At 39.8% G+C, this 18,019-nt stretch overlaps 1 protein-coding gene across 1 annotated transcript; it reads right to left on the reverse strand.

The window, feature by feature from the left end:
* Nucleotides 1–1,245: 1,245 nt before the first annotated feature.
* Nucleotides 1,246–14,896, reverse strand: USP1 (ubiquitin specific peptidase 1). Its single transcript, XM_004699379.2, has 9 exons — nt 14,429–14,896; nt 11,984–12,215; nt 9,737–9,857; nt 8,807–8,911; nt 8,116–8,276; nt 6,458–7,152; nt 4,754–4,924; nt 3,743–3,944; nt 1,246–2,321 (listed from the first exon to the last, which is right to left on the reverse strand). The coding sequence occupies exons 2-9, from the start codon at nt 12,148–12,150 to the stop codon at nt 1,583–1,585; spliced, it is 2,361 nt and encodes a 786-aa protein (XP_004699436.1). The 5' UTR covers nt 12,151–12,215; nt 14,429–14,896; the 3' UTR covers nt 1,246–1,582.
* Between the last annotated feature and the right edge of the window lie 3,123 nt (nt 14,897–18,019).

An 18,019-nucleotide genomic window follows, 5' to 3' on the forward strand; every position in this document is an offset into this window, starting at 1 on the left:
AGGCTTTTCCTTATAGCAAGGCTTAAGGAGTAGTGCCATCATTTATAGTCTATCCCTCCCTTTGATCTGACAAATGTTATACAGTGCCTTCATTGTACAGTTGTAGAGAACAAATTTCAAAAATGTCTAGTTCTCCTGAGAGCAGATGGTGACTGATAACACACCTCTAACCTAGTATTACTATGGGTAATATGATCTTGAACCCTTATCTAGAGCAATTGAGAATCACAAAAGGGTTATGTACCATTAAGCCAAAAGGGAATAAAGTGCCACTAGTGACGGTAAATGTACCCACGGGTAAGAACCATGACTTTCTAATCATCCTCACGCCATCTTGTCACCTGTAACTTATTAGTTGACAAAGTTCTTTATTTATTGACCTAAAATATAACTATATTATCCCAACAGCATTTAAACATTTTCAAATAATTGTAAAGGATTATTTTTAGTTCCAAGAATGTTGTCATAATTTTTTATTTACCTTTAGTATATTTTAATGAAAATGTACCCAGGTTTTTATGTGCACAAAGTATCAATTTAAAATTGCTAAAACATGACAATTTTTATTGTAAGATGCTCTTAAGGTTGACAGCTTGAGATGAACTAAGCACAGTTGTACTTGAAAAATTCCTCACCTCCACTTTCAGAAAATAATGAGTATTCCTAAAGGTAATTCTGCATGATTATCTTCTGTCCGTGTGTATGTGTGCATATAGGTGTACACGATACATAGCTTTCTAGACATACATGCACATATGTACACATCCTATTCTTTACAGGACCCAGCTCTGGTAGAAATATGCAGTATAGTATAAAAGAGTAGTGCGTTTGTGTAGTTAAGCAGTTTTAATTTTATTGACCTCCCAGTTTTTTTAAAAAGTTAAAATTTCAGGTCATACCTCTAAATTTGATGTACTATATACAGATCGTGCAGAATGACTTAAGAGATACAAATTAGTCCATACTTGAAAAGATTTTACTGGAGTACAGAATCATCTTCAGAAATACTTATAAAATCCTTTTGAAGATATAGTCAAGGACTATCCAGGTTTCTGAGACAATTTTCAAAGTGATTCAAGGCACAAAATTAACACCATCGTAGATACATATTGTAGACTCTGTGCCTTTTATAAAGTTCATTAAAGATTTGGCATCACAATATTATAAAACTAAATGTACTGAATGAGATTCTGCCTCCTAGCCGGAAAACCACAGGACCTATAAACGTGTAATTACTCCAAAATGTGGAGAATACAAATACAAGCACTTTATTTTTAAAAGCAAACACAAAAGGTAGGTTTTTAAATGCTTCCATTTTGGATAATTCATTTGGAACTTACACAAGATTGTTCCCAAAAGTTAATGCATCACTAGTCTCTAGTAAAGAAATTGAATGCTAAAAATGTACATGGTTTTCAGTAATTCAAATTTTACTATATAAAACCTAGAGACCAATAATATCCAGTAGCTTCAAAAGATAAGCCAAGCTTCTTGATGAAAATAACATTAACAATGTTTGTCCAGGTCTGTTTAATATATATATATATATATATATATACACACAAGGGAAAAAACATTTGCTCTACAATTTCTTATAAAACAACAAGTAAGGAGTAGATGTGGGAGATGTAGATGGGGAAAGAGAATTCAGAAAGTCTTTCTCTTCAGTAACTTTCACTTCGGAATCGTCAAAAAGCAACCATTTCCCCTCATATTCTTTTAAGCTTTGTACTACATATGAAATTTTATTCTCAAATCCACTAATGTTAATGCCTGTTTGGTCATTGGATTCCTTGTTGCTATCAGATTCATGGGTCCCATTAGTATTATTAGTCTCAGAATTTCTACTTTCAGCAAATGCTGTACCAGCAACAACCTTATCAGGATTCGATGTTTTGTTGTATAATTCATAATCTGCTTTGCTCTTTTGTCCTCCAAGAAGTCCAATAGCTTCTACATTTTTTTTGTTTAAAACTTTACTTGACTGTGTGTTTCCACTGACTCTAATAGATACTTCTTCATCGTCATAATTTTCAACCACACTTTTTGCTTCCTCTTCATTTAATGGTTCTGGCTTACTTATCTCACACATTTGGTCTACCATAAAATTTCCCTTATCTAGTTCTAAACTATTAAGGTCAGTGACTTTAACAGAAGCGGTGTAATGCCCACTGCTAATTGTAATGCCACTATGCATCACAACTGCAAATAATCCATAGTTGTCGTTGGTTGGCTTTGTGCTCCATTCTTCCAGTGACAGTTTAAGGGGTGTCAACAAAGGCGTGTTGATCTTGGAAAGTCCACCCCCGTAACAATCAAACCTTTGGGAAGGAAAAAAACACACGTTGTTTGTGGTTCCAAATATACATATATCTAAAGTGTTATACCCCAATATAAAAAGTCTAAATGAACGCTTAATAATTTTCAATGACCTTGATAAATTATAGTAAGAAAAAAAGCATCAACTATGTGTAACACTTATTTTGCATAGAGAAAATAGGTTGAAGTACTCCTAGTATTCAGGCATTTCTGTGGATAGCTTGTGGCATTTCCCTCCCTTCATTACTTTATACAAGGAAATAACAGATGACATTTGAAAAAAACATTGGACTTCAAAATAACTCCTACACATTTTAATGTCATGTAAGGCTTTTTCCATCAAGACTTGGGGACAAAAATTATCATCAAAAAAGACTACATGCCATCTTTTGCACAATAAAGATGGAATTATCAGGGAAACCTCATAGTAATTTCAAGGAGCCCTGGTGGCATAGTGGTTGTATGATGTTCCAAAAGGTCAGCAGTTCAGAACCACTAGCCAGCCTCTCCTCGGGAGAAAGACAGCTTTCTACTCCCATAAAAAGTTAGTCTCCAGCTGATGCCAGGGGCTTAAGTGGAGAACAGAGGTTTTGAGGATGAGGGCAATGAATGTACACATGTGCTTCTCACAATTGATGTATGTAGGGATTGTGATAAGAGTTGTATGAGTGAGCCCCTAATAAAACGATTAAAAAAGAAAAAAGTTCGTATCTGAAACTCTGAGGCCATCCAGCCTGTCCTACAGGGTCACTGTCGGTCAGCTTCAACCCGATGGCGACTGAGTTTGGGCTTCTGAATGCCAAAAGGTTGGCAGTGTGAACCAACCCAGCCATACCAGAACACCTGGTGATGTCCTATGCATTAACAGCCTAAAAAATCTACTACTCTATCACACAGGGCCACTGAGTCAAAATCAATTTAATGGCACCCAGCAACACCACAGTAACTTCAAACAAGAAAATGAGCATTTTAACCCTTATTTAAAATTTTTTAATTCCCACATATAGATGGGAGATTGCAAACACTGTTTGACACAACTTTGATTTTCTAGTTTACCTTCAAATTAATTTTAAAAATCTTTGCCTTTTCCACCTAAAAATTGCTTATGCACAAATGTTTCCTGCTTTCATCCGTTTTTCTAAAATGTAATTCTGGTAGTCTCAAATAAAACCAGTAAGTCAAACGGAACAAACACGCTTTAAAAGCGCCAAACAAAAAGCCTCTCACAGCTGATAGGATATATGTTCATATTCAAAGGGTTTAATGGATTCATTTTAAAAGGGACATTCTTAATGAGAACAAAACTTTTCGAAGGCCATCTTTAGAAAGTACTTAATTGTAGTATTTTATATACTTTAAAAAAAAAATGTCTTATATAGCATCAACTCATTTTCTTCACATAGCTTTTATTTATAATACTTACTCCAAGCCACTCGCTGCAAAACACTTCAAGTGAATAGTTATAACTTCAGGCATTTTGTCAAACAAAAGACTTCGTTCAGCTTCAGTATAATGATGGCAATTCTCACAGAAATATTTATCTTCTCCAACAATCCTCTCCACTGAGGCAAACTGTGAAATTGCCCATCTCAGGGTCTTCATTTCTGTTTTTGGCTCTGGAGAAACTACAAAAGAGAATCTTATCAGTCAAAAATAAATCTCTCAGATATTAAAAATAAACTACAAAATTATATGCTTAAAATGAGCATGTTTCAACTGACTAAACCGCTTGTAAATAGTTTTAAAACTCCTATCATAAGCTTATTCTCAATAGTGCACATAAGCTTTTAAATAACAAAAAAGCAAACAATTATTTATGTGCTGTGGACAGGTAGAAACAATATAAACTTGGTCTTTGTCTTAGTATATGACCTGACCTAATTTAAGTTGTACTTAATAGTCAACTTTTAATATCTCAATAAGTAAACTTCTCTCATTACGTCTCATGACATTTGTATATATTTTGTGATTCAGACTAGATAAAACAGTGGCTCAGGTATCCACTGTGATAAATATAGAAGGAAATCTAGGAAAAAATTTTGCTCATCATGCATAGGAGGTAACCTCCCACCCCCCCACCCCACCCACCCCTCTCCCCAATGGACCCAATGGCAACTAGCAGACACCACCAGAAAAGTAAACAAGGAAATCAAAGCCATTTACTAAATCAAGGGACAAAAACTGAAGATAAAACATAACCATAAAGAAAAAAATTAAAATAACCAGTAAATAATTCAGGTCTTTAAAAGTAAATGTAAAGCTGTTCACTTTTCTACTCTAAAACCCTGCTTTCAAAATGAAGATTCCCTAAGAAATGTTACATTAAGCCAGAGACATTAAAAGTCAAAGAGCTTTTTCTCCCAAATTACACAAGATATTAGGTTATTTAAGGAAAATTCCATACCATGTTCCATACAAGACTAATTTTGCTTACTTTCAGAACTCTCCTCTGCTTTCGAAAGCTCATCTTCTTGCACTGGCACACTGATGTCCTGAAAGTTTTCTCTTCTTTCTGTTAAACTTTCACATTCCAAACAACGAGTCCTCAATACCAGCTGACCTTGAAATAATTTCTCCACAAGTTCAAAACCAATTTGCTCCACACCTGAAAAGAATATAAGGGAAATATGTATCTATATAGGTAAAAATTTCAGCATCTACAGCATTACTATATTTAAACAAAGCAGTATCGTGAATAAATCCCCACTTATGGCAACCCCATGCACAACAGAACAAAGTACTACCCAGACCAGCACCAATCCTGTTCAGTAAGATTGGATTATTGGGATCAATGGTGTTTTCCTGGATGAAATTTTAGTTCGATTACCAGGCCAGGCCCTTCTTCCTGGACTATCTAGGTTTGGAAGCTCTGCTGAAACCTGTTCAGCATTACAGCAACACATACCACTGAGAGATGGGTGGTGGCTGTGTTTGCACATGAGGTGCACTAGCTAGTAAATGAACTGGGATCTATAGCACAGAAGTCTAAAAATTCTCCCAGAACTCTGACAGCAACTGGTTATCCTGAGAATGGGGAGCCTCTGGCTAGTACCAAGGATCAAAACATTCAGCTGCTAACCAAAAGTCCACCTCGAAGTTCCTTCAGAAAAACAACCCAGAGATTTATTTCCAAAACATCAGCCATTGAATGCTCTACTATGGGGTTATAAGTCGGAATGAACACTATCTCAAGTTTTATTACACCATTAGGAAGTGTTATTCATGGAAGTTAAATTCTCAATTTTGAATATGAATTCTTATTTTCTCTAAAACAGAATCACAACTGTCTTTTCATAACCCCTTTTATAAATATAGTCCCTGTAAAATTTTACTGTTTTTGATAAAACTATTCACTACATTAATTAGCACTAGTTTCCCTGAGATCTAGAGTATGTATGGTCAAAACTAGATTATAGTTCAAGTAAGGTCTAACTTGATTTTAGGTACCACTGAGTCAATTCAGTTTCACAGTGACCCCATGTGTGTAAAACTAGCCCCCCCACCTTCCCTTCACTGTAATCTTTATGAGCAGATCCTTTATCTCCAGGTGCTTTGAACTGCCAACTTCCTGATTAACAACAAAACACATAACTGTTGCACTACGAGGAGTCGCCAAGGTATAACTACGTTCTCTAATAAAATTTTCACTAAATGTTATCATTTTTAACTTTAGTAATGTCAGATGTTGGTCCCACTATCAGGCAAGCCTTATGGGTTTCTAAGTAAAACTGCCTCCATAGAACTTCACTGACGGTGACCTTTTCAAAGTAGTACAAGAGGTCTGCATGCTGCAACCTGTTGGTGTATTCGAAACGCTAAGCTTCAGTTAGGACCTGAGCACTTAACCATTTGCATCACGCAGAGGCCTCTACGGGATAAAATAGTCTTCCCATTAAATGTCTCAATCCCCCTAGTTTACAAACTATTTTCATAAATTGTTCAGATTAGTGAGATTACACATATAAAATGCATCTAAGTTTTAAAATACTATGTAGTCAAACTGTTACATTTCTTTTACAAAGTTTCCCTTTTCAAGTTACATTGTATATGTATTCAAGGAGACAATTCTAATTACACACTGGTAATGCTTCTACATATCAAGGCTATGCACAAATTAATTACCTGCAATTATACTGACCTTTGTTTATGGCTTTATCTTCATTAACATTAATGGGTTCAGTATTATTCTCTGGAGAATCAAGTCCACAACCATTAACCTTTGGAGCGTTACCATTCTCATACTTTTCCCCATCCTCTTCAAGATCATACTCAGTTTCTTTGCACTGTCCCTTTGATCCTTGGTTTGTCGTTAATTTCCCCAGACTACAGAATTTAGAAAGAATACTGGGTTGCTTAGTTACAGACTTTAACCAGTTTATTTTATCTTTTGACTTCTTTTGTGAGGGTCTTGCACTTCCATTTTCACAAGTGTACTTGGGGATTATTTTAGCGGGAATCGTTAACACATCACTTGTAGCTTTCCTTTTTGATCTAGTTTGTCTCTGGTTCTCCTCCAATGACTGGTATTCCTTGGATACTTTTGTTCTTTTCTTCATGTTACCAAATTCACTGTCACTTTTCCTTTTCCCATTTCCTTTTGGGAGTTTTTCTTTATCTTCAGAATGACTCCCATTAACCATCTCTCTGTTATTCCTATCACCTAGTTCCTCTTTCTGATGAGAATTTCCTTCTACCTTAGTAGATAATTCTGCCGCATCTTTCACTTCTTCTTTTTTTAGGAGTTGGCATGTTTCTTGAATGTTTCCCAAAATACACTGTAATACTTCCTGTGCATCATGCTGTAGATATCCTTCATACATAGGGTTGAGTTCCCTGTAAGACAAATTTCCATGTTAGTTTTGACAATAAAACCTTTATATTTATAGCGTATCATAACTTCGTTTTAAAAATTGAAAAACATTCAGTGGCTATTTTGAAACCTCTTACCCAAGCTTGTAATGGAAAACAAATTTTACTCCCTTTACAGTATCTGAAATATCTTGGTCTTTTAACATAATTATAGCTAATACCTATAAATGTACTCTCCACATATAATGCTCACAATAACCCATGAGGCAGACATAATTGTCACCACCACTTACTCTAAGGGCCCTGAGGCAGACAGGACAAATGGCATGCAAAAGGTGGCAGCAAGTTTTGCATAGCCAGCACACAAACCTCATCTTTTACCAGCCATGCTAATCTGCCTCCTATTGAAGGGAATAAAAACTGATTGCACCTAGGTCTACTCAATTGCTTTCTTAAAATATAGGTTCATATTTTATAAAAATTACAGTAATGCTAAAAGCAATCTAATTTTTTTCTAGCAGATATAACAGGATATTTGACATTTAATTTTTATGCACAATATTTTAAAGTAATATAGATGCACAGTTCAGAAGTCCAGATTTAGAAATATGGCATTTAAGTAAAATATATACCAACAACAGACTATGGAGTATTGAAACCCTTACTATTACTAACCCCCCAAAAAGTATGAATATTCACATTAGGAATATAGACTATAAATAGCCTTAAAAAAGTCCAATCTCAGGAACTCCAAATGTATGTAACCATTACCAGTTTCTAGAGGTTTGACATATAAAGTCCCGTGGGCCTGTAGCATTTGAGTCCGCCCTTTTTGTTCCTATACCACTCTTTTTTTTTTTATTGGGAGTTCCTACAACTCTATCACAGTCCAAACATCCATCCATTGTGTCAGCACATACCATTCTTTTCAAGGGGTAGAAACAAGTAGCTAAATCGGATTCCTAGTAATCTTATTATAGGCTATACCTGAGTGTGTTAAGCAGTCGCCTTGGCTGAGTAGCAAGCTCCTCAGTGTATTTCTCTGGATTTAAGAGAAAACTAGCCTGAAGTTGTTCAACTGAAATGATTAATGACTGTAAACTGCATATCAGTTCATAACTTGCCAAAGAATCTTCTTTGCAATTTCCCTGTCAAGAAAGTATACAAAACAATCTTCATTCATGAACAAATTCAGTACGTTTCCCCTTTCTTGGCTTTGTCTCTCTAAAGAAAGCTTCTATAAATGTAATTTCAGTACAATACTAATTTTTACAAAGTACATAAACATTTTCTTCACTTTCAGACTTTAAGAAAAAGACTTTTTCATTCACTTTTGTGGAGACACTGTTTCTAGCTACGAAGTCAAAAATACCACATGAAACAGAACGAGTACAGGCGGTTACACAGGCATTAGAGTATGATGGCACCCCACAGCACACACCTGGTGAACAATGCACCACGGACTGGAAGAAACAAAGGCAAAGGAAAAACTAGCTACCTTGTAAGAATGACAAATAATTGCCTTTTTAAACAAAATAACGTAATGAGAAACTAATTCCTCAGTTCACTGAAACGTTATCATTCTCCTCCTCCCAAAACCTGTGTAGAATGTCTTCATTTCTAAACAAGTGAATACCATGAACTTTGTTTTTATATATCTCCTGTATGTCTTTTTTACCTTCTCTTTTTGACTGGCTTCATCTGTTGGAGCTTCTTTCTTCCTTGAAATAATATTAAATAAGTGCTTCACTCCAGATTTAAAACCAGGACAAAAATATAATACCTATAAAAAATGAGGTTGTCTAAGTGTTTAATAAATAGAGAACACACTTAAAATAATCATGCTTTTTGTTAATGTACTTATAAAAAACGTTGCCTTTTTAAAAAAAAACCATTTTATTGGGACATAATCCAGGCATCATACAATTTAATTGTTCTGTAACATACTTTTTATTGGACAACAACCTGCCACAAATTGCTTTACTACTAGACTAGCAACCCACTGTCTTCCATTATTAGTAGCAAAAACTAGGGCAGATATCATTAAGCCTTAAGGTTTCAAGGGTTAAGATACTATCACCGTAGCACCAAAAATCAAGAAGAGAAACTAAAGATTTGGCATCTACTATCTAACCAAGATCCATTGAATGTTGCTGTTCTCCCTATCCCCAACATATCCTCTAAAAGGAGTCTGTGCTGTGCAACTTAGCCCATCCTAATTTATGCACAAGGTAAGGAGCATAGGGACAAAGGACCCAAACCAAACAAATTATCACTGAGTCAATTCCAATTCATAGCAACCTTATAAAAGAAGAGTAGACCTGCCCCATAGGATTTCCAAGCCCATTTTTTATATAAGCAGACTGCCACATCTTTCTCTACTGCTGCTGCTAGTGGGTTCAAACCACTGACCTTACGGTGAGCAGCTGGCCACTATGCCACAATGGTGCCACACCAGCCAACTGTGCCACAACTGAGTGCTTGGCCACTGTAACACCAATGCTTCTCATGGGTAGTTAAAATTCTCTAATCTGAAATTCTAGGAAACATTACAATATTATGTTACTCTAATACAAAAGTTTACTATATAACAAAATTATCTACTTACCTGTAGTATACTATTTAGATAACAAGTATTGCCAAGGTTATTCAACCCCACAAATGGCAGCAAATTCTCTCTCTTCTCACAGTTTATAGGTGAGGTCTGTGCTGCAGGAACAACTTGATCACTATTGAATATGAGGGAGAAGAATATAATGTAGCACCATAAAGAAACAACATGGGAATATTACTTCCCTAGACTTAGTCTTTCCCCAAATGTTTCTTGTTCTGAGAAGTAAATTTTATTCATTACATTGCAAGAGAGGAAATCTGTACAATCTGATAAACTGTTATATAACAAAATGGAGGCTTTTAAAAGCAATTATTATACTCAGCAAGTTTCAAAACAGTTTCATTGAGGTTTAGTCTCATTTCACCAGTACTTAACTAGCTGCATCAAGTTGACCCCAACTTCTAATGTTCTATCAGAGGAGAACTGGTCTGCAGGGTGGGTTTCATTGGCTGAACTTTGTCAAGCAAGTTACCAGGCCTTTCTGCTGAGAATCCCATTTTACAAAGTAGAAAAATAATGAATTGGTACTGCGATTTTTTTTTAAAGTCAATACTATAGGTTAAGCAATCATATTTAAAATTCGAGTCAACCACCAGTAACCACTGAGTCATTCCAGACTCCTGGAGACCCTACGTATATCAGAATAGAACTGTGCACCACACAGGGCTTTCAGTGGCTGTTTTTTCAGAAGTAGTTCACCAGACCTTTCTTCCAAGCTACCTCTGGACAGACTCAAAATTCCAAGCTTTTGAGTAGCAGCCAATTATTGAACTATTCAGGGCACCTAAAATTTTAAGAGAGCTGCAGAAATAACCTGACACATTATCTAAGAAGAAACTATACTACCTAAGAAACCAAATTCTATTACTAATAATTGAGAGGGAGTATATGAGAGAATTACTTATCCATTTCTCAGTTAAATGTGAATTGGTTAAATTTATAATTTTCTTCACTTAATAAACACTAAGTATTCCTGTACTTTATATTTTATTGCTACTACAGCACCTCAGTGTTTACAAGCATGAATGCTTAATTTAAAAAAAAAATGCTTACACACAATCTCCTAACCTGATTATTAGTAGATATTAAGGGATTACACATGGGAGCAAATCCCCTTTAAGTTACCCAAAAGATTACCTAGCATATTTTATTATATCTAGCTTACCGAAATCATGTGTGCATTCTAACATGCAAGGGGGTGCTCATTTGGAAACTAGCATAGCACATGCACAGTACTGCACAAAATGTTCTCAGTAGGAAACCAGTGTAGACTCCAGCTAAAGCAACCATTGGCGACATACAGTATTTTGTTGCGGCTTCTTTAAAGCATTTGTTTCCATCAACGCACCTGCGCTTTATTTCAAATACAATTTGCAGTGTCAGTCCTGCTCATCGAGTATTAATTCCTATATTGGACATGTTTACAAAACTTAAAAATTTCAGATAACTTTCAAGTCATATAATGTTTTACCTTTATGCAAACATGTTACAAAGATCATGTTTAAGTTCTGAGAAATCATTTTTGTTGACAAATAACTTTCTCAGATAGTCTCTAGCTCAGCGGTTCTCAACCCCCTTTGGGGATCGAACGGCCCTTTCACAGGGGTCACCTAGACCATCGGAAAACACATAATTCCGATGGTCTTAGGAACTAAGACACCACTCCTATATCTGTCTCCAGGAGGGTCCGCCCACACGCAGATACACCCACATACGAGTACCTGGCGTGAAGACTGTTACCCATGCTACACCATGCTTCAAGACAAAATCTCATGTATTTGTAATTAGAAATAAGTATTTCACAATATAGAATTACATATTGTTTTCGTGATTAATCACTATGCTTTCATTGTGTTCAGTTTGTAACCATGAAAATACATCCTTCATATCAGATATTTTCACCATGATTCATGGCTAGCAAAATGACAGTGATGAAGGAGCACGAAAACAACAATGGCTGGGCGTCCCCACCACATGAGGACTGCACTGAAGGGCCGCAGCACTAGCAAGGGTGAGAACCACCTCTCTGGTTAAACAGTGAAACTGAGTGAACACTACAGAAGTTATCTCTGTAGAAACCACCCGGGTTCTCTCCCTACTCTCCACTGCAAGACTTGTCTTACTACGGACACTTTCTTTTTGCTTCTACAGAGGTTAGAATGTCTAGACACGTCAACCGAAGTTCACGGCTTCTTTACTAATTAAAAAATGTACAAAATAGACTTAAAATGGGATACATACATTTCAGATCCACTATATTCTGAAACTTTATCTTCGTTTTCTTGAGACTCTGTGAAATCCAAGGCTCGCTTAGTTTCCTTTTTTTGAAAAAACTTCAAGGAAAGTCTGTTTTTCTTTGGACTACTTCTTGAAAGCCCATTATTTTCACTAGGTATAACACCAGGCATTTTCTCTTCAAATTCCAAGGAGTTTATAATTGATTTAAGAAGCAAGTGGTTATCACCAACTATATCTGTTAATCAGAGAAAAGTTTATTAGTTTTCAGTTACCCATTTTAAGAAACAAAACAATTCTGAAAGCAAATTTATTACAGGAATGGTACTAATTTGAACTTCATATTGAAAAACTACTGAGTGGCAACAATAAACCCAAATACTCTGCCATCAAGTTCATTCTACGCATACTGACACTTTCAGGCCAAGGAAAACTGCTCCCTAGAGTTTCCGGGGCTATAATCTTTGCAGTTACATAAAGTTTCATCTTCCTTCTGAGGAGCAGTTGGTGGGTTTGAACTGCCGGCCTTGGGGTTAGCAGCCCAATGCATAACCACTCCAAGACTCCTTGCGGCAATAAACCAAAACCAAACCCAATGTCATCAAGTCAACTCTGACAATTGGCATTCAAGATTTGCTACCTAAATGAAGAAGCTTATCACAGTATCCTTGACATTCTTAAATAAAAGCACCACACCCTAAACTTGAATATGCCTGTCTGCAAGGTAAAGTAGTATTAAGGAGTAAAAACCGAATTTTTCATCATTATCCTATCAGTAATTCAAAATATTGATTGCACAACTACCACCTGTAGCTCTAATAAGTAGGTCATGGAGATGAGTGACTAGGACGTCAACGTTGAGGGGGTTCAAGTATTTGTGAAGCAATTCCCTCTTAATCCCATTTCCCCCAGGAACTTTCTGAAGCTCTGCTGGCCACAAATGCATCGACCCTTCCAAGACCTTTACTAGTTATTAAATGTGAAGATACAAAATAAGATCTATAAAAAGCTTGTTTAAATTATAATCTACATGTAAGAAAAGGAATAGATTTGTGTTGAGTTACATCTAAAACCGTGAGAGAAAGGCAATAAAGCAAGCAGAATTTTCTTTAAATTGCTTTGAGCAGGGAAATATATTTGATTTGCCTTCTACAACCATTTCCACCCCGTTTAAAGTAAAGCTTCTGGATGAGCTAACAATACCATTGCAGGAAATAAACATTAGTCCTGACATTCATTATGACATCTACAAAATAAGAGATCTAAATGGAGTATTACTGGAAAATTACTTAGACCCCAATACCTCTGTAAGATGCACACACACAAAAATCAAATTCCATCTTCCATACACTAATGCTGATCTGGGAATTCACAACCCAGAATTCACCCTCCGCAGTGAAAGTACATTTTGAAGACAAACTCGGGAAGATTGGGAAAGTTGATCAATTTCCTCATCCTGCCTCTAACTCAATTTGGAAATGTCTATGATTATTTTAAAGCTGCACCACACTGCCAGGGAGCGCTAAGAATTGAGGATTCTCTGTAAAGGTGGTTGTCAGTGCCGATTCTAACTAGTAGACACTTCATTTGCTAAGTGACAAGAGGACCCTGACTATAAAACAATGATCAAGCAGCTAAAATTAGAGATCGCCATCCTAATCAAACCCCAAGCCTCTCTCAAAGCCATTATCGAATAGTTAGGATGACCGTGAGCCTGACACTTTACTAGGTGCCGCATAATAAGCCGCGGGTGCTATAGTATGCGGCGGCGGCGAGGGGCCAGGCGGCGTTGCTTCCTGTTGGGGATGGGGTCGCTGAGTCGAAACCGACTTGACAGCCCCTAACCACCACCACCATCTCTTGCTCCCGGGGGCTTTCCTTAAAACGGGGTTGTAACATCGAAAGTTCCACCCTAACACTGCAAATCACCTTTTGCAGAAAACAATGAATCAAACCCAAAGGCAGTGTGGCCACTCAGCCCCAGTAAATTAAAAGTTCTTTCCTTCAGCAGATGACACATGTCACCAACTTGTTTTTCCGGAGAACTAAACGGATAAATCCTAGGCTCTGAGATTTCTGTAAACGTTTTGAGTTATCCAAAAATGCGCGGTAAAAAACTTGGCAGGTCCAGACTTCAGGAAAAGCCTTTCTCCGCCTCCCAACCTCTCACCCGCCTCCAGGGACCCGGAGAGAGGCTCGGGCTAACTGGTGGCCGTGTCCCTCGAAAGATCGCTGGGCACCGGGGCCGCCGCCGCCCGCTCCTGGAAACGGCGATGTGCCCTCGGACTTGGCCTCTGGGCGCCAGCCCGCACCTGCCCCCTCCAGTCCCCAGGAGCCGCAGAAGGGGCGCACAAAACTCCCTGGGCTCTTCCGAGCGCCCATGACTCCGGGTCGCCGACCAAAGTTGCCGCCGAGCCCTGCGCCGACCCCTCCGCTCCAGGCCCTCCTTACCCGGTCATGGCCCAGCGCGCAGTCCGCGGCGATGACGCCGGCGAGGCCGAGCAGGAGGGGTGTGGGTACCACGGGTGAGCCCCAGCTCCGAGCCTGGGTCCCCGACCCCAGGGCAAGCTGGCCGGATCGCCCTCCCCGCGGGGGAGTGACCATTCGCTCTCAAGAGCGGGAAGCCGGGCCACCGCTTGGTCCTGCTTCGCGCCGCCACCAACTACATTCCCGGAGGAGCGGCGACCGCCGGCGCCGGCCCCGGGATGAAATGGGCGCACGAAAAAGTGGTCCGTCTCACGACGCCGTTGGACCGCTAGGGTCGCCCCACTCCACCAGCGAGGAGAACTTGGCGCGTTTTCCGTAGTCTCAGGACCCCCGTGTTTAGCCTACGCCCGCGCCAGCGCTGCTATGGAAGGCGGCGTCTTTCGAAAATGCCGGTTCTTGTCCCCACGTTGCAGAGCCGCGAAAGGTAGGAGCTGCCTCGCGACCGTCACTCGCGCCCCTGGCACGCACGAGCTCCGGAATCCGCTGGAACGGTAGTTTCCCCCACGATCCTAACGGGTTCTGTAGTTTCAAACAGCGCAGGCACCGCGCAGGGCAGCTCGCGCGGGTCCTCGCTGAGGGCGCGCGCTGGGTGTGAAAGGCCTGGCTGGCGGGCTCGAGCCTCACGCCCTTTTTTTTTTTTTTTTTTTCCTTCACTTTAACCAGTCGCGCGCGCGAGTTGAGAGAAAAGTTACGGATCGGGAGACGGGACAGATAGAAACGGGGCGAACCCCTTCCTCGAGAAGGAACCGCGAGGTGCTCAAATTCACCAATCGATGACGAGGAATCAACGACGCCTCGGCTTTCTAGCTCCAAGAGGAGCCAATCAGAAGTACCTGTCTAAAAGCCAATTGGGTAACAGACTGGCCATCTAGCCAATAACGAATAAGAACAGAGGGCTCCAACCAATCACCGTTGGACATTCCGAAGGGGCCTAAGGAGCTGTTCTTCCCCGCGCTCGCTTCGGCGAGCGTGATCGCGCTTTCCCCACCGCCGGTTCAGTCTTGCTGTACGTTTTGTTAATCCTCGACCGTGGGGCGCCGAGGAGGGGATGCGGCCCCTCAGTAAGACCCGCCCCTTTCGGATGCACGCTCTTCGGCTAGTCTCCCCAAGACTGCTTTCGGAAAATGGCTGAGCCGTGTTCTCCGCTTTCGGTCCGGAATCTCAGCCCTGGCTCCAGGACTCCCCCAATAAAAGCAGCAGCGGCCGACGATAACATTAATTCTCAGCTGAATACTGCAGAGTTGAGGCTTCTTTCTCCGTGCCACCACCCAGTTTCTCCTCTTTCCCCCCCATCCGACCGCGCCTTGATAGAATGTTTGCCCAGCTTTGGCTGGGAGTTTGAGGAACATCAAAGAATTCCGGCAGCGAGAATCCCTACTAAAAATGGCCTCACCTGGTTTGTGTTTCCTTCTGTGTTTGTATGCTGACCCTAGCTGGGGGCCTCACAAGTGCTTACGATAAACAGGATGAGTTCCTTCCAAATTTACCAAGTATGTCTTTTAGGCTCCAGAGAGGGGGCGGTGATTGAAATGCATTCCCTGCTCGGTTGGAGCTTTACATCCTAGAGAGTGACGGTAGATTGAAAAAGCGTGTGTGCATTTAGGAGCAAGCACAGCAGAGAGAAGAGCAAACGACAGAGGTCCTGAGTCTGAACGTGTTTGTACGTTTGGAAAGAAGCAAGGCGGGCAAGTGATTAGAGCAGAGTGACCCCGGGTGCAAAGGTCGTACAAGAAGAGCTAAATAAGATAGGCAGGGGTCTGATCAATTAGGAACCGGAAATGCGATTTTTTTGGTATGATGTACATCATTAGATGTTTTTGAACTGGGGAGTAACATGATTTTAAGTAACTGCTTGTGGTGGATTGAGTTTCAAGAGGCAGGAATGTGTAGACGGCTATTTCCGTAACCCGGGGATTAAATTGTGATTTTGGAATAAAATGAGCCCTGTTGCTAACGGCAAAGCCGGCAGTTCAAACCCAACACCCACTCAGAGAAAGACACTGTTTGCTCCCATAGAGATTTACAGCCTCAGAAACCTTCCTTAAGCCAAAGTTGGGGCCATCGAATCAAACCAACTCGTGGCAGCCCTACAGGACAGGATAGAACTGCCCCTGTGAGTTTCCGAGGCTTGAACTATGGGGGAGTCGAAAGCATCATCTTTGTCCCCTGAAGTGGCTGGTGGCTTCAAAATACCGACTGTGGTTAGCAGTCCAACGCATACCCACTATATAAAATTGCCAGGACACCTAATGGCACAGTGTTTACCCATTGGGCTACTGTCGGCTAGGTCAAAACCACCAGCTCCAAGGGAGAAAGAAGGGCCTTTCTACTCCTGTAAACAGTTGCAGTCTCAGAAACTAGAGCAGTTCCACCCTGCTCTCAAGGGGCTCTATGAGTCAGTATAGTCTTTATGGCAATGAGAAGCCACTAGTGGACGGTGGGTTTGATTTGGATTAAAATGGTGACAAAATTGTTAAGGACTGATACATTTTCATGGAGAACCAACAAGATCTGCTTATTGACGGCTACATTAAAAAAAAACCAAAAAAAACCGTGGAGTCTTCCAACTCACAGTGAACCTCCAGGACTGTGGAGAAGTGCCCCTGTGCCCCTGTCGGTTGCAGACAGTAACTTTACGGTGCAATGGCTAGTGCGTTTTGAAGGGCTAACCTTGAGGTTAGCAGCTAGCAGCCCAACGTGTACCCACATGGCCACCAGGGTTCCTGTCAGGATTACTACACGGTCTAGAAGGAAAAGACAAAGAGGCAAAGTGTTATTGTTGGATTTTGTTTCTTTTTTTTAACGGGAGCAATTGGACAGTGGTAGGCCCTTGCTGAAATAGGGAACTGCGGCTGACCTCCATGTAGTATTCGTTCTAAAAACTTTTTAGAAAAAAAAAAGATTGAGATGGTTATTGCACATCCAAACAGATGGGGAGCCAGCAATTAGATACTAAGTTTGGAACTAACTCAGTGGAGAATTTAGATCAGAGGATATTAGAGCTTACATTGTAAGCACTCGGTTGGCAGAAGCCTGTGGATGACAGTGGAAGCCTCTGGTGAAGTCTGCCCGTAGTCAAGGGATGTGAACAGTCTTGACAGAGCATTGTAAAGTTGATTTTGGCATGCATAGTTTGACCCATTTTAAAGTTGTTTTACTTTTGTATATTTTCTACATTCTTTTCTGTTGAGGTTTTTCTGTTTTGTCTAGTCGTTGGGTTTTTGTTTGTTTGTTTCCTGTTTGTCTTTTGTGTGATTTTCTGTATTTGAAATCCAGGATCAGTAAATCTACAGAGACAGTACCTGGATCAATAATTACCTAGGGACATGGCAAGGGAGGGTGGGGGTAAATGGAAACTAACATGTATGCAAAAGAAATGTTCTGAAATTGATTGCACAACTCTTCTTAATATGATTGAATGATTAAATTGTATGATATGTGGAAAAAATAAAAGTTAATATCAGGAGAAAAAAAATGTGTGAGGGTCATCAAGGGGCATTTAAAATTGTAGGACTAGAGAAATAACCCAGAGAGTGATGCTATTTATCCTAAAAA

The sequence above is a fragment of the Echinops telfairi genome, unplaced genomic scaffold (genome assembly GCF_000313985.2).
Source record: "Echinops telfairi isolate 266 unplaced genomic scaffold, ASM31398v2 ScPeMD7_443;HRSCAF=831, whole genome shotgun sequence".
In the NCBI taxonomy this organism is placed as follows: domain Eukaryota; kingdom Metazoa; phylum Chordata; class Mammalia; order Afrosoricida; family Tenrecidae; genus Echinops; species Echinops telfairi.